Source organism: Tetranychus urticae, chromosome 1 (assembly GCF_039701765.1).
Source record: "Tetranychus urticae isolate SD_2017Ah chromosome 1, NJAU_TeUrti_SD_1.0, whole genome shotgun sequence".
Lineage (NCBI taxonomy): Eukaryota > Metazoa > Arthropoda > Arachnida > Trombidiformes > Tetranychidae > Tetranychus > Tetranychus urticae.
Genome location: NC_142958.1, coordinates 2,467,873 through 2,492,419, shown reverse-complemented (window position 1 = coordinate 2,492,419; position 24,547 = coordinate 2,467,873). Strand labels below are relative to the sequence as shown.

Below are 24,547 nucleotides of genomic sequence, written 5' to 3'. Positions count from 1 at the left end.
TTCTCATTTCTGTCTTCCTTTCTTCTCCATGTTTACTCTCTGACCTGACCTTCAGGTCAAAGTGTAACAAGACCTTGCTCTAATAATAAACAATTTTTACAATCATTTCTTCTCTATTCTCCAAAAAATGCTTCTCATTCATTTAATGTACAAGTATTATTCACTACATTTATCACCATTTTCATCCTTATAACTTATAACTCACTAACATACTTTTATCATCATCTTTTCATTCTCCCTCCTTCAAGATTAACCTTTCTCCTTCTCTTCCATCTCCTCTTAATCCTAACCATACCTAATCTTTGGGTACTTTTTTTGTCTTTCTCATAACCATTTTTGTAATATCTATTTTATATATTCACTTACCTTTACTTTTTTTGGCTCCTTAAACTTTTCTTTTCTTTGGCCACCTTCAGTTTTTTTCACCATTTTTGTGAGCTTCTTATTAATTCCTGCTGAGCAAATAATAATTCGTGTCCAGGTAAGAAAAGACCAGAAAATCTTCAGGTCATTGGCTTTTCAAATTTCAAAACAATCCACTTGTATATTCCATTGCCATTGTAACCCATATCTTATCCTTTGGCTTTATCATCATGTTCATTATCTTAACTAATCAACTTGACCTAAAATTGAACACAGAGATACTCTGCTATTCCTAGGAATTCAGGTTACCATGTTAATTAGTTGTACTGTCATTCAAAAGGTTCAATTTATTTCGATGTAAAAAAACGCTTCCAACAACATCCAATGTAAACTATTGCGATCCAAAAACTGTAACAATAAATTGGCATCAAAACTAAGAGATTTGCACTGAATTTTAGGTTCGAAAAGACATGATGACAGTTTAAAGTAAAAACACTAAAACAAGATTGATAGTTGTAATCAACTAAATTTCACTGAATGATGAAAATTGTTAAAATTGATTAAAAATCAATAACAATAATTGTTGGAGCGAAAAAGCCGAATGGTTTCATGATTATCCAGGAGATGGCAGTCTTCTGGTAAAACCTGATTTGTTGTTGGTTAAGTGAAGAGTGTGAGAAATAAGGAGAAAAAGGAAAATAGCAAAAATCTTTTTGGTTCAGGTTTACACTTGGCAAAGATGAGTAAGACTAATGCCTGAACTGAAAAATGGAGAAATAAATTCTTAATGTTTTTGTTTTAGTGATCAAATGTTTCAGTGAATTTATCTTTATGTGTAAATATACATGTGTGTACACCAAGGAGACAACAATTAAAGGGATGTAGAGGCGATGAATATTGATTAATAAAGCGTCTACACTTGGGCAAAGATGAATACATTCAAAAATGAGGATTACAACTACCTTATAAATAATAATGAGCTGATTCAAACCTGTCGAGAGGCATTATTAGAAAATGAGAAATCTATCAATTTGTCCAACACTGATGATTTCAATTTGTTATCTGCAATCTCACCTGGAAGTTCTACCAGTGAAAACTCCTTGGGTGATGGTGCAGTGGCAAGTTCAAAGGTTTCCATGGATAACATGTCAATTAAAGAGTTTTCCAATTGGATTAACCATACAGAGGAACATCTTGAATCTGTCTGCTATTGTTCATTTCGGCAAGGAAATGTCAACTTTAATAGCAATACACTTAGTGCAAGCAATTCAAACCTCTCAGCCTCTCAAAGGGAATGGATAGATGCCATTGCTGAACACAAAGTAATCAATCGCTTTCTTTTTTTCACCATCTTTCCTCCTCTTCCAGACAGCATTTCATTCCATCCCTCCTCTGTCAACAATTACCTTAACCACTAAACTCGTCATTGTCACCATGTTTCAATCAATTTCACACTTAAATGTTGCTATTTACGTAAATTCTGTCACCCAGAGAAAATTGAATACAATTTATTCCTTGGTTATTTCATGTTGATAAAAGACCTAGATTAGTTGAACTTGATTTACTTATTATTCCAAACACTTTACTTGTTCTTCTTTTTTCCAAGTTTAATGTCAAAACCAGAATTTTATCCATCATTCATCAATTGAAATAGCTATAAGATGTAAATCAGTCAATTTTATCATTTTGATTGTGATTTAAATTGCCGTTATTACGGATTCAAAATGCTTTCTGATGGTTATCCAATTTTATTGTTTCTAGTTCAGTCCTGTTTAATGTTCTTCGATGACTTTTCAGATTTTTAGTGTGATAATGTTTTTTTTGTGTTTCATCCTTGTTTAGTTTGTTCAAACATCTCAACAGTTGACATTTGCTGCTGTTAATTATCATCAATCTTTTCATTATGTTTATAATGTAAACTTCAATTTTGCCCTTCATTAGTTGATTGTTTTTATTCTGCCTATTGAATCATTTCTTCCTTTCCATCTCACCATTAACCAACCGTTTTGACACAATCAAAACCATTAAAATGTTCATGTTGATCATTGAACACCCAAAAATTTCCACAATTCATCATTTTAAACAGAAAAAAAGAATATTTCAATGAAAGTAAATAAGCTAAATATCTGATTGTTAATAACATTAAAAAAGGAAGTGTGTAATTCAATCTCTAAACATCCAAAAAAATTTTTCCTTTAACGGTTAATGATGATAACAAGTAAATTAATCATCAACTGATGGACAACAGATTACTGTGCTCATTTGAATCTATTGATTTAACATTGTTTTAAAATCAGAATACGAAAACTAATTAGGATTCGGTGAATTTGAAAAAAGCGAAGCAAACATAACCCATTTATCTGTATAATCCATTTATCCTACGATCCATATTATCCCCATTATTCAAAATCCTCTTTGTCTATTTGATCATCACAGACACAATCTCTTCCCCTGATCTTCATTTTTACCTTGTCTTTGTAATTAGGTTGAACTATAACTCACAATGTTTCACCCTCTCAGTGACTCATTTACATGGCGCGTTCATTTCACTGTTTACATTTATATCGAAAAATTATCCCCTCAAAACCTACCTAAAAACCGTTCTTCTATTGTGATTTTATTGCTCTTTTTCACCGTTTTGTTGCCATTATCTTTACAAACATTGAAAACCTGAGAAAATGATTGTTTTATTAGCATTCAAATTGTTTTCCTTACAAACAGGATATCTCACCTACCTGTTTTCCTGCTATGACTTACTTTTTTTACCCTTAATTTCACCTTTATTTTCCTTTACCAGCCCAGTTTATTTCAACCAGATTTTTTTTTCATATTTGTCAACCATTTAATGGTCAACATGATAACCTTTGTCTTGACTCTTCTTTTTTCACCGACATTTCGTTGATCACTTTACAATTGAACATGATATTGATGATAATGATGTTGATCTCTTACTTCACCACTTTTCACACTTAACATCACCGTGTCCTAATCAGTGAAGAAGGAAAAGAAGGTGAACTGATGCTGTTTTCGATGTTGAAGAGGCAATAAGACAAATTGATGGTGAAAAAAAAAGCTTGAAATCGTTTCCTCACCTCATGAAGACACAGTCAAAAATCCTGATTATGATTTATGCTTGTTAAATTTTTCATGTATATCAGACTGGGTTCAGTAAAATGCCCTACATGATTGGGTCACGACTGATCACCACATTACAATTATATTTTTATGATTATAATTATTTTACTATTATCATACTTATCACTTTTCTGAATAAAGTTGAACAATAAAATGTCCAAAATACATCCAATATCATGTTCAACTGTTATCCAATTTTGGTGTAGTACAAAACCCAAAATTGTCTCATTCCTTTATTACCCAACAATTAATATTCTGTAAATGTTTCACATGCTTTTCAACTTTTGTTTTCATGGAAAGAAAATCTGAGAATCAGCAAGAAAATACCTCAAGACTTACACACTTGAGACCATTCAACTTGTTGACTTTTTGAAGAACATCCAACATTCTTGTTCAACGACATTTTCATTTCTTAACCGTTTCTCTTCAACTCTTAACATTAATCAATCCACTCAAGTGACTCTCTCTGTTTCAAATTTATCCTCATTTATTAACCATTTATCAAGTTAACTACACTTTCATCCAGATTCCAGATTCTGGTTAACTCGTTTTGTCTTGAAAAAATTTAACCTCTTGTTGACCAGTCACTCCATCTACATTTGTTGAGTTAAATTGAAAACTTGTTTCATTCATTTACTAATTAACTTTTATTATCTGATTATTGTTCATGTTGAGTCTTGAGACATATTAAGGAGAGTGAAAAATTCTGTAAGTCAATATCTAAATGTGATTCTGAAGACGAGCCATTAAAAGCGGAAGAGTTTCCTTCTCAATCAATCTTGATTGGAATTCAAGGTCTTCGACCTTACCCTTTCTTTTTTTCTCACTTTTCATGGAATATAATTCATCATACAAACTTGAACATCTGATGATGATGATTATGATCTCAATTTAATTGTAGGTCTTGAAAATTTCCTGTTACTTTTATTCATTTCTAACCTCCTTAACCCTTTCTTTTCATACTTTTAAAGCTACTGATTCCTTCCTTGACTTATCATTTCAACTGTCCAAATCTTTCAAGTATCTTCCCGTAACTTGAACATCTTGACCATCATGATTAACTTTCAAAAATATCAATTGCCTCTTGTACTTGTCAATTGTTAATTGAAATTTTCATGCTACTCATTTCGTGGTTTCAATTTTTACATATAATCAACCATGAACTTTGTTCAGAAAACTTGAAATTATTAATTTGTAAGGAAACGTTTTGTGCTAAGCAAAAGCTAACATTTATTGCATTATTCAATCTGTTTGACTCATGGCTGAAACTCAATTTCACCCAAAATCAACACAAAAATTTCCTCATTTATCCTCAAACAAATCCTACTAATTAACCATTTTTACCTAAGCATAACAATTTAATGAGCCTAGAAAAAGTAAACTTGAAAAGCTTAAATTACACTCAATTCAATTTACCTCTTAATTGCACTGAAATTTCCTAAGATATTCAAACGTAATTTTCCATGCACTGCTCTGAAACTCAGTGTAATAATCATTATCAACAGTTATTAATAGCAATAATGATGCAAAACCAGTATAATTTAGTTCAAAGATTTTGTATTTTCTTAAGTTACATAATTCAGCGTTTATTAATCAACTCAAGAAACAATGAACTTTCCGTTTTACCTGAAATTGCTTTATGAAGTCAATGAAATTTGTCAATTCTTAGGTGGTTTCCTTTGTTATTTTACCGGTAAAACTTTCACTGCCATTTTTGTTATTTATTTCAATTATAAATGTTGACTTTGAATTGCATCTGACTCTAATCTTTGCTCGTTAATTATGATTAACATTGATTTGTCAGTTAAAATGTGTTTATTGATGATAAGTGTTCATGAGTAATCCACCATTAATGCATTATAATTACAGTTATCATCAAAACAGATGCTCATGTTATCCTGAAAAGTATCATTTTCATTATTTCCATTGACAATCATAATCATTATCATCCTAATTGCAAGTTAACTGTTTATAATTGATTTTAAATGGCAAATTTCCCCTAAAACAACGACCAAACTGACATCAACTAATGATTACCGATTATCAAAATTGTTATTACCGTCATTCATTACAAACACACTTGAAAGTTCACCTTAAATACATTAACTTTTTGCCTGCCGCTAAACCTTAAACTTAAATTTTTTGTTGAAAATTGAGCAACTTATAACCTTTTCTGGGTTAACTTATGACTTGAAGGCATCACTTTGATCTTAAAGTCATTTTGTATCAATTTGCATCAAAATGAATAAACTTTGTTGATTTGTTAACTTGTGTTGAGCAAGTTAATCATTTCATGTGAGATATCAATTTTGATCATTTTATCCAAACATTAGTTATTTCTTTCCATTATGAAAATCCATTGAATTTTCATGATTACTTTTTGATCCGATAAACTTTCCCTCTAGATCTCTCTATAAATCTTCATTATGAGAAGTTACCTTTCATCATTATTATCATGCTTTGATAAATTCATCCCATTCCCTGAGCCAGTTTTACTTATCTTACACTTGGGTGTAACAGTTGGACTTAACATCAATAATATATCTTTAATTAATTGTTTGCTGCTTATTACTATTATTATACTTGCACAAGATATCCTCTTAGAAAGTGGAAAATGACGATAATAATGATGATTATGATAATAACCATGGTAATTGACAGTAATCAAATCATTTTGCTGAACTTCTTTTGTCATCTTTATTTCCTCTTCCTTCTCTCTTCCTCTTTCCCCTGTCTTCCTCATTTGGTCATCTTCATCAATGGGTGAAACTTTAATGTCAAGAGATACAAGACATCAAGGTCACACCCTGATGTTTACTCATTATTATTCATGAACCCATTTCTTCCTCATTTTCCTGTATAACATTGAAAAGTAAAACTAACAAAATTCTGGTCTCAACCTTCATTCTCAGTTGATAGATGGCGCTATCTGTTGCACCTTCAGATCCTTCGAACAGGATTTTTAAAGTTTATTTTTTTAACAACTTTGAGTATCTTTTGTTATTTAGGTTACCCTGAATCTTGTTTACATTTCATCTCATTAGATTTATTGTTAGACCGTGAATTATGTTACATTAAATGAGTCCAACGATGTTATCAGTTTAGTAATGAGTATAATTCATTACACTTGAGCTTGAATCTATTAATCAATTGGAATAGGAACCAGATTTTTTCATCTTGAAAACATCATCTGATCATTTCAGTAACTACTTGTCATTAATGTGTCAACCATGTTACTTTGGTTTTTTCGGATCAAAATCTCATCTTTTCTATTGGATATTCAACAATCAATGTTGTGATTTATTGTTTATTTAGCTTTCAATCAATTCATCTAATCATTTGCTCTTTGAATTTTGTGTTATTATGCGATTTGCTTTCAATTGTTTAATCATTACTGTTGCTTAGACTTTTCATACAGACTGGAAAACACTGATTAAACCTGGTTTTCATCTTCATCATGATAATTGATTCATTATTAATAGCAGACATGTGCTGTTCAAAGGTAGATAACAAGGTTAAATCATGTTTATCAACAACTTAAATTTTTGGTGAAGAAATGAAGAGTTACTTTGTTTCTTCACCGTAAATCTGTTGTAATTCATTCATGAATCAGGTTTACCTTGAATAACGCTTTGAAATAATATTTGGTTAAATCAAGGTCAATCCGTTCAATCATTTTATAATCATTTCAATTTGTTCACTTCATTTCATTATAATTGTTATTCCAATTCAATTTAAAACCATTAATTTAGTTCAAAAAAAAAAGATTTGCAATCGATGCTCTACCAAGATATTAGCATTATCATATAACGCAAATGGCACAGATTCCTGCAGATTAATTATAATGTCTTTACAAGTTCAACTTGATTGATTATCCAAATCCAAACAGAATCATCATCAACACTGTTGATTACTTTTCAATAACCTAAACCTTAATGATTGTTAGGTCAATCATCAAAAACAATTAGCCATTTCATTTGATACCCAAATACCGTGGGATACCAACAATGTTGATTACAATCATAATTTTCAATTGCAATAACATCCAGAGAATTACTTTGTAAATTATTAAAATTGAATCATACAAATGGTTCCATTCAAAAACTCGATTCCAGCTCACTGAAAACTAAATAATCAGCATTTTCAGTTTAAACTAATCATAGTCAGTAATTAAAAAACAAATGCTAGTCAAATATCTAGCTCTAAGGATTAGCAAATAGAGTTGAACCAAATGTTGAGTTAACCCAATTAGTTTCAATAGGAAACAATAGATGGCAGCACCATCCCTTAATTAAGGTAAAAAATGAGACACGTTTAAAGAGACTCATTGAGAGAGTAAAGAGAGAAACTTTAACATGCATTTGTTACCTGAATAGGTTCAGTAAAGTCTTATTACACATCAAACACATTTAAGTTTCAATTTCGCATCTGAGTAAATCTCAATCCTGAAACTTTCTAAGTGCTTCTCTTTTAACCCGTGATTAAAAATGCTGACAATGTTTAAATTACTTCCGTCTCAGCTTTCGACTTAACTCGAAAAGGCCTTAATTTGCCTTTAAACCCATCGCAAGGAATAAAAAAGTATTGTGATTACAATCACCAGAATCATCATAAGCCTCGTTGTTCATCACAATTTGTGTTTACTTCTTGTTTCAAGTTGGACTATTTTGTTTCCATCTTTGATCAATTGAACTTTATCTCGTATCCATCCAGAAAACAGCTCATCTCAAGTCTTATCAACTTTTTTGTCAACCATTTTCATCTCGATTGCCTTTCTTTGTCCACTTTTTTACAGTGTAATTTATTGATTTTGTTTGCAAACATCAAACAGAAACAATCACGCATCAACATCAATTGCTGACCCATTCATATTCATATCTTGTGCCCTTCATCATCTTTTCAACTTACCTTTTTTTACTCATTTTTGATAACATTAAGTGTATTTTTTCCTCTTCTTCATTTTTTATCTTCCATTGAAACTCAGACTTTAATAGATACTTTGTATAATGGATTTTGTGGGCGTTCAAGTCATTGGTAATTTTTGTATTACTTTTCCTTCTTCCCTTTTTTTGATAGTTTCAGTTTCATGATAACTCTTCTTTGACAAGAATCACATTTCTCTTTCATCTTTAATCTTCTCTATTGTGTGTCGATCATCACAGGATTGCATGGTGAAACTACTTTGAGAGAATAGCTTTTTCTAGTAAATGAGTTTACTATCAATTATATCACCCTGAAAATGTCATGACATGGACCCTTTACCCTAAACCTTTAACATCATTAAACCCAACCTCGTGATAAAAGTTATTAAACATTGGATTAACTTAACAACTCTTGTCCTTTTCACAGGTAATTCAAGCTGAAATACAAACTGTTGGTCGAAGTTTCATCAATTCACTTAAATCAAATGCCAGTAAAATTAATAAATCGCTGTTAACAGCGGAAGAAACCCGATGGCATAATCTATGGCTTAAATCGTTTGAATGTCTCATGATTGTTGAGGAACATCACACCTGTCCTAACCATACAACTTGGAATCGTGAAAGGTAAGCAAACATTTACTTTTTTCATCCCTTTTCTCATTCCATTTCAAGTTGAAAACCATGAATGTAACATGAATTAAAAGTATCAATCTTTATTGATATATATTTTTGCCATTTCACCATTACCTATGTAATAATATCAACAATCTGTTAACCACTCCTTGATTTACGCATCAATTACCTCTTTCTTTACTCATCATTTATTATACACTTTATTGTTGTGATTACATGTTTCGTTAACTTATCGCTTCAACCCTTTTCTTGTTTATATTGTTCAGGTTAGACTAGCAAACAAGATTAAAAAGCCTCAAGGTTAACATCAAGATGTTTGACCACTGCTTTGGACATGTTTTGCATAGCAACTTTGATTATTATCCCATCTTCATCATTACTTTTCATCATCATCATCTTGATTATCATCATAATTAATTCTCATTCTTACTTCAATGCCGGTTCCACTGAGTTACTTCTCGCTCTTAAATATCATTCCAATGACTTTTCAGTTTCTTACAAAAAAATCTTATACCAGCATCCAATGACATCATGTACCGAGTTTGAATTTACTTACCTCTGTAAAACCAAAATTCATGATAATCTTGATAAAAATAATGATGATCAAAAGTATCAATCATTTTAGATTAAAATTTTCAAACTTACCTGAAATTATATACAAAGTTACCAAACATGAATCTAGTCACTTATTTATGAGCCCATAATATTCATCTTTTGACATTTTCATGATTTCCCACTAATTATGATGTTCAACTTTCTACTCCTTCCAGGTCTAGTACTCCATACAGTAATTCAAAAAGATTCAAATTAGGACCATTTTCAGAAGGTAAAGAAAACATAAGAGGAATGATGAGGAACCGACGAATTCAAACCAACATGATTGGTATTGGTGGAGGTCCGGGGCTCAATGAAACTTTCAATGTTCCCAATGGTAAATATGAGATTATCCATAAAGATATTGGTTATTCCAGTGATGCTGATATGAGCGATGCTTGCGAGGTAAATATCACCATTAAGACTAATTGACTAACATAAATTATAAACTGCATAACAAACGGTACAATCAAAAAACACCTTTCGTCTTGTTTTTTTGATGCTCCACTCTTTCTTGGTAGTGATAATGATAATGATTATAACGTTCAGTATTGATGAAAAAGATGGTCCTGAATGTGAGCAAAGGGTGTTAATCAAGTGACAAAAGAAATGAACAGTTAAACTAAATTAAAGTAGACTAAGATTGATGTCAACTCATTAACCCAATTTTTACATTTCAGCTCTTATTGTTAGTCTTTAATATCAAAAAGAGGTAAATCCACCTAAATTTTCATGATTATTGCATTAATGATTATAATTTACTCCCAATTTACTCAAACTTTGTTAACAATTAATCCATGATTTACTCACATTTACCAATTGTTTAACTTATCTTTGTTTTCTCGTTTTACCTTTTTCATGTAAACTCAACAATTGACTTTATCTCATTGATAGTCCAACACCCAACTTAAGCTCAATGCAAATAACAATTTGTCAAACATGATTAATTAGTTTGCTTATCTTCAGGGTAATTTTGGTTAAACTTTCAATTTTCATTTCATTCAAACTTTTTTCTTTCATTCATTTGTTACTATTTTGAGCATTTGTTTCCACAATAATCATTAATTTAGTAATTATTGTTTAATTAATTAAGTATCAATTTTTTGAATTTACGTTGAAAACCATTCAACTAGATATTCATGTTTACACTAAAAATAGGTAAATCTATTAAATATCATTTCATTTCTTCTGTTTTATCCGTAAACATGTTGTTCTTTATCATGTTATTGCCATTAACCTCTCAGGGAAAAGTTGAAGACATCAATTGTTTCTTAATCTATTCAAGGGTCGATCAAAGTTCATTTTTATCATTAGTTAATATTAGTTTTTCACTCTTCATCTTCATCTTTATCAAACATGAAAATACAAATATTTCATTGAATAGCCCAACAAAAAGCTATCAAATTACTGTTGGAAATCAAATTTAAGCTCAAATTTTAATTTCTTTACATGAAACCAAACTAAATGATGTTATTCAAAATATAATAGCAATTTCTGCCCTTGATTATATCCATTTAACCTTCTAATTTGTTGATCCACTTGCGAATGTCAATGTATTATTATAAACCATTTAGATTTAATTTAAACTTATTCAATACAATTAACACTCAGCTTGACCTACCAATGAATGAAGGCAAACATTTGCTCTTCAACTTGTTTTCCCTACTTATTTACATCAATTTTAAACATTATTTTCACTTTGGCAGGACAAATAATTTACCCAATCATTTGTATTGTTATTTTGTCTCACAATTTTCATTACAATTGTCTTGTTTCCGGAAAAGTTGATTTTACCAAATTCTTGTTCCAGGCTCTTTTATATTCAACCTTTCATTGTTATATTAATTGTTGCTATCGCTTTTTTCATAATAACCACTTTGATTATTGTCATGTTGTAATTAAGATTGCTGTAATTGCCATTATTGTTGTACACTTTTTTGTGGCGTCCACAAGAAAGAATGCTTTCCACCTCTTTATCCCAAGCTTCTGGCCTGATATTGTTCACACTAATTTAGGTCAAAGTAAATCGGAAGATGAAGTTTCATTACAGTAAAGATGCAAAACTACTTGGCTTAAAAAAAGTTATTTTATCACCTTTTTTACCCAATTTGTTCAGACTTGAAACCAATCATTTGATGATATTTATGTTATTCAATCAAAATCGTTTAATTACAATCGTTTGATTACCTTTGTTTCAATCATTATCATGTCATTCGTACCATTTATCTGGTTAATACCGTAATTTATGCACACAATAGACAATTGTTTACACAGTTATTTATGTCTTTTATGCTCATTATTTATTCATTGAATTTTCTGTTTGAACAGCCTTCCTCATGCCCTAATTACATTAGTTCAACGGCTAAAAGCCCTCGTAAACGACATCGTCGTCGTCGACCTCGAATAGGTGAACGTCCATGGAGCTTTCACTCAGAATGGACTCAATGGGATTACTACCAACCTCCTTTCAGTGGACTTAGCGGAGAGTTTCGAAGTAAGTTTCATTTTATCAAAAATTCATTCAAAAATCAACCTTCACTTGAAGTGACACTTATGATGAAAATCATGGAAAAAAAGATAAACTTGTTGACACTTTTACTGCAACTTTCAGTTGATTCAGCAATATGTCATCATTAGCATCAAAATCATTAGCGTTTCTCTGCATGCTCTGGTTATCATGTGAAAGAGAAAAGTTACAAAAAGAAATGATTTTAAATACGGTCAACTTGTCCATTAGTCGTTTTTTTCTGCATCATCACTGCAAATGTCATTACTAACTTCATCATGACCATTTAAAAGTACTGGTCAAAGTTAAAAAAGAGTTTTCCATTTCTTAACTCTTCTAATTTCCCTTGAATTTCTTTATCGTTTTCACATTTCTTCATGCGCCTATTTTAAACTCAACCCTTTACAGAATCGTTTTGAGACCATTTTTAAATATAATTTTACTCTTATAACCTTGCACATCAAAACACTTGATTGTTCAATAGTTTCATCAAAAACGTTTCTTCATCATTTCCATTCCTTTAGCATCATTAAACCTTTTGTTTACTCAGATTCGGTAAATCGCAAAAGTTTGCTCCATTTTTTACCCATTAAATGAAAAACTTGATTCAATCAAAAATTTCATCTTCACCTTTAATTGTACTTGAGTCGACGATAATAATAACATCTTTTGATTCAATTTTCTGGAAATATTTTTTTTCCTTCTGACTTTTCATTATTTTTCACTTTGTCAGCCTTAGTAGGTGATGTTGATGATGATGGAGTTGAATAAATTGATGCTTCATATCATCAAGAATAGCCAGAATAAGGTACAGAAAAGGTGTCAGAATGATGGAATGGAATTGTTGATTAAATTTCGTAACAAGTTTTTTCAGGTAATCAGTTAATTTCTTCATCTTTCTCGTTCCATAATAATGTTGATAAAATAACGATAATATTGAACCAATACGAATCAAAATTAAAGCCTCAACTTTGCCGGTAGCAATACCTTTGTTCAGTTCAATTCAATGGTCAATCAAATGACTACTTTTTTTCATCATTTTAACAATATTTCAATTTGTTGAGACTTTCCAATTCATGAGTTCATAAGCTTCAGTAGTCAAAATGATAATGATTGATGAAAATGAAGATGAAAGTTTCTCGCCATCTTTTCAAGCCAAACATTAATGTTTAATTGACAAGCTTATTCATTTAATTTTACAGTTACTTTTCAATAGTCAACAATCAAAGTTACCTTAACATTAACTTGATGTGAAGTTAAATGATGAAGAAGGAAAAGTAAGAAGAGAAAGTTCATTGATCTTTCATGTCCATTGAGTAAGATTTAAATTCCATGATTGTCTCAATTTAACATGTCATTCACTTCTCTGGACAACTTTTACTTGTCCAACTTTACATTTCCCTCTTTGACCATTAATGGTCATTTGATTACGTTGGTTTAACTGAACAACATCAACAGGTAATGATAGGAAAATTGGTTAAGATGAGAGGTAAAATTCAATAATAATTGCTAATAATGACTCAATTTTTGTTCATTCATTTTCTTCTCTTGTCCATCGTTTACCTGATTAATGGATAGTTTCAGGTTTGTGTGTAAACCCGAAACTCTTCAGGTTATTGTTTTTTTTCTCACGACGATATTTACACATTTGTACATGTTAATTACACTCTCACTTTGATATTATTAATGATGAGGATAAATATAAGTCCATTTGTGAACCAAAAATCATAATGAACTGAGAAAAAGATAATTTCAAATGAAATGATGTTACAACAGTCGAGTAGGCGATTCGATTATTAACTTGTAATTCAGTAGTTCATGAAAATAATACATGAAAGTGTTTAAAAAAGTGGTTAAATTTTGACACAAAATGATGAAAAAAATACCAGTTTCAAGTTGATTCAGTATCTCAACTACTTTATAAATGATCACAACTTCAAATAAATTTCATCAACTTGCTAACAATTATCAAATCATTTGAATGTAAAAATTTGTAAAATCACAATTTTCTTCCGGTAAAACTATTCACTTGTTTCACTGTTTTGCAAGTTATTTTTCCATGATTCCGGTTCAATTCAATCTTGAACTTTTTTACTATCCAAATGAATCATTTACAGAGAGATGAAAGTTGCCAACAAAGGACCATCTTGACAAAACCAGTTTCCTACATTTGCCATTTCAAAGCAACAATTAAATACTGTTAATCTAAAGGACTCGAGTCATTCATAGATTACCTTTTTATCCGGTTTAAATTAAAATCTAATTGCAAGAAAAAACATTAATTAACATCCATAGGAAATGACTTTTTACCTTTACCTTTACCATGTCACAGGAAGTTTAAGCTACTGCTTTTGTTACTTGATATTTGCTGTTGATTTTAATTTTCATTGCAATGAAAAGGTAAACCAAAAAATTGAGACTCAAAGGAAACTTGAAAAGATCTCAGATATTACGCATTAAATTTCAGCAACTTATGATAATCAGATAACAGCTCATAACAATATTGATCATTGAATACCTTTGCTCTTTCTACCTGTTTCACCGAGTTGTGTTTTACTTCAATGAAAGTTTCAAGATGATGAGCTTGGATAAAAATTGCTTTCTTTTCTTTACTTTTTTTCCATCTTTTGATTTTCAATGGATTCTCTCGGTCTGTTGAACTTCTTCAGTACTCATCTTCACATGAATAGCAATGTTTTCCTCTTTTTTCTCCTTTTCCTCCTGTTGGCTTCGCGCCGTTGGTTAAACTGATGAGCAAAGGTCAGAACTTTTCAGATCATCACAAAAGCCTCAAATTACCTTTATCTGTATGCTGTTGAACATGTAATTGAAATAACATACTCTGTTGCTTTGCTTTGTTGAAACTCTCACCAAAGCAACTTGCAAATGATAAGAAAAGAGTCAAACAAAGTTGAAGCAAATCATCTCATCAGATTCATTTACTAATATCCGCTGGTTTAAAGTCAGTCCTGATATCGTATAACATGATTTAAATTATTCACTCATAACTCTTCATCTTTTTTCCAACCCAAATGATAATTATCTATGAAAAGTAAAATATTGTTCTGTAACAATTAACCTACAATTGCAATGTAAAACTCGTTAAAAACTGTCCATTTTTTTCGTTTACTATTTCGTTGAAACCTATTTCGCTATTAGTTTAGTAAAACAAAAATGATCATAAATTATCATTACAATGGTTTGAAAGTTTAACACAATCACGATTTCAATTTAACATCCAATGATTATCATTCCAAAGGGGAATTGTAATTCAAATGATCATCATGATCATCTTTGACTATCTATAACTTTCATAGTAAAATATATTTTCTCATGTTAATTCAATCTTTATTTATGTTTATCATTTAACTTTCAATCATTTTTCTCAATTCTTATTATCTAATTATCTTTTTTTACTTTATAACAACTTTCGCTTATTTTCCTCATCAGTTAATTGTTTGATCACAATTTAAATTGAAATTTACAAACTCATTGATTTCACTTGCATTTTGTTGAGTGTTTACCTGCGTCAATAGTCAGGGTAAAAAAGCAACTAAAATATTGAAAACTAAAGCCTAAGGGAAGTAAATGAAAACTCATGAAAAGAGCAACATTATTAGTTGATTAATGATTGCGTACACCAAAAATGATTAACAATAACTGTTATTGTAAATTGCATTTACTTTGATAGTTTGTATTTTCATTTACTTTTGTTATCAAATTGTTTAAATAACCAACTTAATATTGACCCTTTTAAAGGTCAAAACGACTTAAATTAAACTCGAGTATGAACAAATAAAGAAAAATCTCATTTAATCAACATTAATTTACTCCATTTAATATGGTTATTTAGATCGATTGGTTTCCAATAAATTGATTTGGTTTCAATGGTCAATAATTTCGTACCAATTGATTAAACAGTTTCATTATTTCCTTTTTAGATTGTAAAGTAAAATGTCCTCATGTTCAGGACATTGAAGGTTATCTTTACAATTGAATAGCAATTCTTGATGATTCTCATTCTCAACCAATTTCTCCCTCTTACCTTTTCACAAGCTTGATAATGATCATAATTCATGGTTACCTGCCTCACTGTGCCCATAACCTTACCTTTATCCCAATCACCTCCCACCCCTTTTCAAAAGTATGTAAATACATGTCCCAAAAGTTGATCCATTGTTAGTTTTTTTGCTCCATTCGTGCATCAATTCAACAACAATACCTTTCATTCACTAGTTACCCATTTTTTTACCTTAATTTTGTCTGTCGATCAACTTCAGTCAACCATTAATAGCTCACTCATAACTCAAAAATTGATAATATCCCAAACGCCCAATAATCAGCTAACCAATCGATAATGTTAAATATCCAAAACAAAAAGTAGGTTCAAGAGAGTAAAAAAAAGCAACTCAAAAAAACCATGATATTGTGTTTACCTTTTGCTCAATTTGGCAGTATTCAAACTTTTCTCATTGGGTAAATAAAAAAAATGGTTTGAAAAAAGGTAGCTTTGAATATGAAACGGGATCGATGTTAATGTGCGAAACTCTTGTTGTCTTGAAATGAGCTTCCAACCTCCGGCCTCCAAGTTTACATTGAGTAATTTACGAGATGATAAAGTAGGGTTTAGAGGAGGTAGAGAGGCGTAGGGTTAACAGGTATTTAATGATTGTTAGTCCAGCATAAGGCCCAACCTTAACAATGAAGTTGTGGTCTTAACGGTAGCTGGGACTAAACCTGGTGCATCCATAACACACTACTCCCTATGGTGTTACCATGCGTGCTTGGTAAACATCAGTCTTTACCAACCTCGGATCATCTTTTTTTTTCACGGTACCGTTATTTTGTTACCGTGATTTTGTTGCATTATGTTAGCCATTAAATCGGCACACTCACAATTACCCTTGATTATCCTTTAATCATTTACAATTCACCAATGCACAGTATTGGTCAGTTACCATTTTGTTACAATTATTGGGTTTCCACTGGTTTATTATTCAACTCTCCATTAATCACACAATAAACTTAATGATTATTTTTATCAATATACTTTCCTCTCTATTCAATTTTTCATGATTTGCCCCAAAATTTAACATAAAGTTTAATATTTGCACATAATTGAGTGTAAAAACGTTGATCAGTATTCATTTGATTTTACCGGAAATTTAATTTATCGCTCTTTTCTTTCCGTATAAGTTATTATTCATTTGATTGTTTTTTCAAACTAAAAAGCTATTAATTCAAAGCCATTGTTAACCGTTATTTTACCGAATAATCATCTTCTTTATCTGTTAATTTCATTTTAACTTTAATTGCAATTGATGGTAAAATAAGAGGAAAATTACAAATTGATTGCTAGATAATAATGGTTATCCTTATTAACATGATGATGCGATTGTCTAATCTTGAAGTAACAAGGAAGCAAAGAAGAGCGAAAGAGATCCAAATGTTGAGCCCAACATTTGCGCTTATAGAAACAATAGCGGGCCAAGTAAGGTCAAGTGTGCAAGTTGATTATAATAAGGTTTTCAAGTGAATCAACTGGCCCTACCTTCAATTCAGATTGATTACATTTTGACAACAGTATGTGGCTTAGGTTATGAAGGTGTATATCCAGGTACCTAACCCATCATTTTGATCATCTTTTTTTCAATGCCTAGATGTTGATCCTCAAGCTAGGGTTACTCTCTCATCTCCCTTCATTATCATTTATGTGTTCACCTGATCTTCAACTATATTTTTTAAGGTCAAATGTTGATTGTAATTGCAGTCAACTTTTTAACCATTTTGGTGGTTTTATCAGGTTAATGATGAACACTTTTTTTCACCTACAGGGAGGTCACTTTCATGTGGGCAACAATAACCAAATTATTAATCAAAAAATTACAAAAGCCAGAGCATCAGCCATTTGAAAGTTGAATCATTTCCATTCATTCATCTAAACACTCAACCATTTATTGAGTCAACTATTTTCATTGGCAAATAATTGACGCTACTTTAACCTTTTTGTATCACTTTTCTGATTAATACCGTTCTCAGAATCCCACCTCTTCACCTAGTTCATAAGTTTCAGTTTGATAAATTGATTCATTTATCATGAATCCGGACTTTAAAGGTGCATCAAGCCTTTGCTATATTTTTCATATTTTTACCCTTTCAAGCGCTCTTGATGAAAAAACAAAAAAAGCAAATTAACTTTTCTCGATTATCATCTTCATCAAACTAATTCACTCTCAATCATTTATCATCGTCTTCTTCATCTCTCTCCATGAGTCGTGATGAATCTTGCTATGAATGAAGGACTTCATCTTTTTTTCATCATTTCTTCATCAACTTTTGACTGCTTCTTTAATTTTCGTTGTTTTTCATCATTTCAGGCTACATAATTGAATGAATCCCTTCAAGGTCTTATCCTGTTTCAATTGTTTACTCAATCTGATTTTCATTTTTTTTTCTCATTGAAACTTCTCCCTGTCTCTTGAAATATCTTTATAAGAGAATAAAACCTTTTATTCCAAACTCTAACAACTTTTCAATCTCTTCATCATCTCTTACAATCTAACCATTTAGTTACCTGATATGAATTAAAAGCTATTTTCAGTTTATCCAGTTCAATTTTCACCTTGAATAATAACTTGTAAACAGTTTTGTATCTCTTCATTATCAAAGTTTATGAAACCTTTCCGAGCTTTTATTATCGCCGCTATAACTTTATCATTTTTTTGCTCATTTTCCGATTCTTCTTTTTTTCATTGCAATTGCATTGAAAATTTATTTGCTCTTGGCCTCAATCAAATCTATCTTGTTGACACTCTCACTCCCTTTTGTTTGATCTGAATCCAAGATAATTCCGAATCAACTTTGATTTACAAAACTTGAAATCAATTTTGTTTGTTGCTTTCAACTTCAAACTCGGTCAAATTTAAATCAAGTTAAGGGTTCAACCTTTGCATTCAGATAAACAGTAATCAAACAATCACTGTTATGAACATTTATTCAAATTAATGTTGACCTGACAAACCTTTATCCCTTACCTTTAACCATCAAAAATTGAGAAAAATGATTCTTTCTCATATCAGGTAGGCGTTCAGATCTGATTTCCCTACGTGACTTGATCATTGATTATTATGATCATCTTTACGATCATCCATCGGCTCGATCTCATCATTTTACCAGCATTTCTTCCACTAACTTCCTACACTGATTAGTTAATCCCTGATTAGTTACTAAATACAATTTTTAGACTTTTAAAGTTGAAACATTTTCCATTAATCGATTAATCTGTTTTTATTTTTCTTTTATGATTTTTCAATCTCAAGATTCTTGCCTTTAATTTTATGAGTTTATTCAAACTCAATTGAATATTTGTTTTTATGTTCATCACATTAAATTGTTACTAACCGTAAAACAAATTTGATTGTGATTTGGTTTCCAGTCATGTAACTCTCACTGAACCTGGAAACTTTGCATAAATAAACCCTCATAACTCTCTCGATTCATCATCATTGTGAGATAATCATTGCTTAATTGCAACTCATTTCACTAATTAGATTGCAAACAATGATTCAAAATTAACTTTGAATTGAAAACGTAAAAAACTTTTTCACAATTGTAATAATGCAAATGATGATAAATGTTGACGGCATTCACTTGATGAAACTGATAAAAAAGCGCAATTGTGATTAACATTGCTCGTTGTTTCCCTTGAGATGACCAATTATCATTGCAATTATAATTAAAAGTTTATTTGCATATAATTACAGTCATTGCATTAGTTACATCAACCCATTCATGTGTTATCATTTGTATTTGTTAAGCCTTGCATTAAATCATTGATTAATCCAAAGTGATGAAAATGATAGATTTGACCAATTGATTTAATCTGAAAATCTTTGAAAAATAATGACCTTTAAATGGCTCGTAAATGGCCAAATATTTATCACATTGTCAATCTTATCTGAACAACTTTCATTGACCATTCTTTAGACCCTCTTGATGGCCTTTCCTCCTCCTAATGAGTCTCACCATTCAGCTTGTACAATCTGTTGTTAGTCAGCCTCTTGAACTGTTTCTCGCGTGTTCACAATCCTTATCTTCAATCATTTTACTGTCAACCCTCAAATGGCCATTTAATTGTCTCTCTAGGCAACATGTTATGTTTATATAATTTGATATAAAATTTCATTTGTAATCAACAGTTAATTCAAAACCCTTTTATCCTCTTCTCAGACCTTTTAATCATCAAATTATAAATGCTATTACTAATCAAATTTCAATAGCATTTCATTACAATTGAAAGTTTGTCCCATTACCCAAGGTTGCTACCAAAATGATCATTAAAAGGCTCTCTCTCTCACTGAATACACATTTTTAATTGTTGGATGTTGTCGATAATAACAAATGTTAACATTACTCAACTAAATATCATCATATTCATAGGTTTATGATGATTAATACATGTATAATTACTCAGTTACTTGGTATCCAGGTAAAAATAAATGAGACAATGAGAAACGGGAAAAAAAGATTAAGGGTGTTCATTTTGAAAATTTTCAAATGTCTAAATAATCAACATCATTTTGATCCTTTTTTTTCATCATCAAACTCTTCCACCCGTAACACAATCTGCTCCTTCTCAGCCTTCATCATCTTCCCCTTTTACCTCAATCAAATACACCTTTACTCTGTCTATCCTTGGGTGTGTTTTGTGTACATTTAAAAGCCATTCTGTGTATATTCAGTCTTTTTCCTGTTACACTTTAATTATCTTTATTTTACAATGTAATTTTGTGTTACCTATTAGATATCAACATTAGATGAAGTCATCTTTTGTTGATCTTTTTACCCAAAATTTTTAATCTTTTTAATTCAGCAACCATTTTTAATGATAACTCATCGTGTTTTGCATTTTAAACTTGAATATTGTACCAATTTATAGTCCATGTCAACATCCAGAACAAGAGTGAACTTGAATTTAGACAACTTGGACTAAAATGCAAATTGATCTGTAACCCGAAACTTACCTCGAATTTTTAATCAATTGATAATCATATTCACTCTTTTAGTCATAATTAAACTCTTCGATTATGTATATTGGTTGATTTAGAGACTCTTTTTGTCTCATTGAGTAAATATTTGATAAGCTGATTTTGATCTTTTATTTAACCGCAAAACCCGCAATGTTAATGTTAATCTCATTTTTATGAATATTTATCATCAACATAATTTGGTTAGAATAGCCTTAAGTCTATCGTGAATAGGACAATATGGACAGAAGGTCAACTATTATAATGATGCTAATAGGTATTCATTGTCAATCCTTAAACTCTCTTTGACCCTATTAATATATTTTTAGATGTAATGATAATTTTCATGTAGTCCAATGTAAACTCGTTTATATATTCATATTGATAACCTTCATTTTCATCAAAAAATATTCACATTCACTTCCATCAAACTAATGCTTCTTTGTATGTGCGATGTGCGTGCTTAAAAGGGATGCTTGATAAGTCTCAATAATGGTAATAATAATGCTATTTTTTCCCTCAAATTTGGATATATTTTTTCTCTCTTTCTTTTTACTCTTTCCTTCATTCAACAGAGTTTGTTGAACCTTGAAATGAACATAATTATATTTATAAAGGTAACATTATTTCACTTTCACTTATCCTTTTTCTGTGGTCAAAATAACTGTGATGAATATCAATAGTAGGTGTGTCTCATTTTACATGATAAAATCTGATTACTCTGAAAAAATTCATGCTATTCCATGGTAATTATAACGTGAATTTACCAAAATCACTCCACCTTGACATCACCATGTTATTGTAATACAAATTATGCCATCACAATGTCAATGGCATTTTAATGTGAACTTGACTTTTACTTGGTTTTATCAAAATAAATGTAACAAAATGTATCTTTTGTCATTCAAGTTAATCTTTAGCATTTCAAGAATCAACTGAATCAGTTCAGTAAAATATCAAAGTTTATCCAAGAAATGAAGCTCAATTGACAAACAATTTACTAATCGCAATCATTTTTCACTTTAGGCTCCGAAGATTTAAATTCATTTGAAGATGAAAATTTGGTTCGCAGTTTAACTGAATTTGGAGAAAACTATGAAAAATGGTTCAAAACTGATGACGGCTTATTAAAAGGTAAATTCAAAATTCACTTTAGATAATATTTTTATCTTGCTGAGCTCATCTGAATTTTTGTATTGTATGTAAATGTTTTTCAATAAGCTTTCTTCACCTTTTCCTTTCCATTAATAACTTGATCAAACTTTTACCTTTACTGGTGATAAATTATTTAGACAAACTGTTTACCAATTGATTATCATGAAATTGATCACAATCGTTTGATTAATTTAGTTTCACTTGTTGTATTAACTCTCTTCCTACTCTTTTGTTTCCTCCATATCTACCATTAATCAAGGTGCCGAAGATTTAAACTCCCATGAAGAGGAAAGCTCAATTCGTAGCACAACCGAGTCAAATGAAAACTCTGAAAGATGGTTACAACCTGATGAGGATAATTTATCATCAATAGGTAAACCCAGTCAATTTTTAACCTCATCACCTAACGTTACATTATCATCAAATGCTGACTCAGCTGATACTCTTGATATGACTGATATTTTGCCAACTGGTTTACCAGCAAAAGCAGCAGCAGCAACCTTTATCGTTAAAGAAGCTGCATCAACTTTAAACACAACTTCAAGTGCTGCCATCGATGCGGCCACCTTTAACCTATCACCAGGAAAAACTTTACCTGATAGTGATTCTTATGCCATGAAAACTGCCCCCAAGAACCTTTCAACTCTTTCCTCGTCCACACAAACCTCATTCCCGTCAACTAAACAACAACCCACAACAAGAACCACAAAATATTTTTTCATCTATTTAACGATAACAATTTTATTTGCATTCATTTTATCTATTCTGGTGGCTCAATTGTCACCCATAACACCGCATGTCCAGAAATCATATCCCAACAGATCACCTCCCAATTGAGAACTGAAACAATCAGATAAACATGGGAAATCTTAGATTCGGTGTTGTTTCAAGCAAAAACGTATAACTTTTTCAACAAGCAAACCACAAAAGCATAACTTTTTTTTATACCTAACTATATATTCAATTGAACCAACTATACAAAAAATGCAAATGAAATGGCAAAAAACACAAAAAAGACAAAAAAAGGCAAAAAAGGTTAAAAATGATGCAAAAAAATTGGTATTTAAAAGAAAAACTTTATTTATTTTGAATGTGCCTTCAATTATTCAATGAAAATGAACCATATTTATCTAGTCTCTCTTTTCTTCCTTTCATTTCTGTCTCTCTTCCTTTCTCATCTTTTCACCCCTTTAAACACACTTGAAAAACATCTCTTTTTACATGAAAAATTTAAAAAAAAATTCAATAAACAATAACCATTAATTGGTTTCTTTTATATCTTTCAATGTTACTTGTCTTCATTTAAAAATCATTTTTTCTCATGAATGTTTATTCACCTTTCGGCCATTTGAATCAATATCGAATGGACAATACTTGATTCACCTTACGGCGTTAATCAGTTGTATCACAAGTACTAATCATCTAATACAATTAAGAAAGGGATTGCTCGAGTATTTATATTGCTATTCATATTAAGGTGTAAAAGATGTTAGAATGAAATATTGATGTTAACCTTTTTTTTACTTGTTCATTTTGATCAAGTATCACATTTAATCACAATTAGTTTCAAAATTTGTTACAATTAGTTTACAGTCTAATAATAATTGTACAACCTTGTTACAGGTTAAACAAGTAATTCACTTGGATTTGATAGATTTAATCTTATCCTTGTTGTATTTCAATCAGCATTTTTATTTCAGTCTAATCTGGTTTTGCCATTTACAACCCAATTTTCACTTCCCGCTTTTATTTTATTATTATCATCATAATTAGCTTTAAACGTTGTTACTTGACATTAGTTTAGTCTTTACAATTAATTGTCTGAGCGAAGCGAAGACATATACGGTGAATTCGCGTTTTTTTGTTCAACGATAACTCAAAAATAAAAATTACGATTTTGATGCAATCTTCGAAATAGGTTCCTATAGGGGTCAAAATTTACTGTATAGTTTTTGGTAAAGATTGGCCCAGTCCCAAAATTTGGGGACATTTTATATCAATAGAGGGCGCCAACACAATTGTCACATTTATGCACAAATTGAAACAAATGGGCAAAAAAGGGTAAAAATTAATTTGTTCAAATTTAGATTCTGTTGTTTTGTAGCGACATGAAAACTGAGTCCATTTCATCGATTTAAAAAGCCCTTCGATCCACAGTTTTTGAGAAAATCGAGTTCAAAGGTGAAATTTGGTTAGCTTTTTGTACAATTATG

At 30.6% G+C, this 24,547-nt stretch overlaps 1 protein-coding gene across 3 annotated transcripts; it reads left to right on the top strand.

Annotated features, from left to right (window-relative positions):
* The first annotated feature begins 1,099 nt into the window (after window positions 1-1,099).
* Window positions 1,100-23,620, top strand: LOC107366033 (uncharacterized). 3 transcript variants are annotated; one of them, XM_015933611.3, is made up of 6 exons: window positions 1,100-1,685; window positions 8,848-9,044; window positions 9,824-10,052; window positions 11,976-12,141; window positions 22,206-22,313; window positions 22,594-23,620. In XM_015933611.3, the coding sequence occupies exons 1-6, from the start codon at window positions 1,293-1,295 to the stop codon at window positions 23,169-23,171; spliced, it is 1,671 nt and encodes a 556-aa protein (XP_015789097.2). In that variant the 5' UTR covers window positions 1,100-1,292; the 3' UTR covers window positions 23,172-23,620. The 3 variants fall into 3 exon arrangements, with proteins under 3 accessions (XP_015789097.2, XP_015789103.2, XP_025016344.2); XM_015933617.3 differs by lacking the exon at window positions 1,100-1,685 and adding an exon at window positions 7,866-8,532; XM_025160576.2 differs by lacking the exon at window positions 1,100-1,685 and adding an exon at window positions 8,564-8,701.
* Window positions 23,621-24,547: the final 927 nt, after the last annotated feature.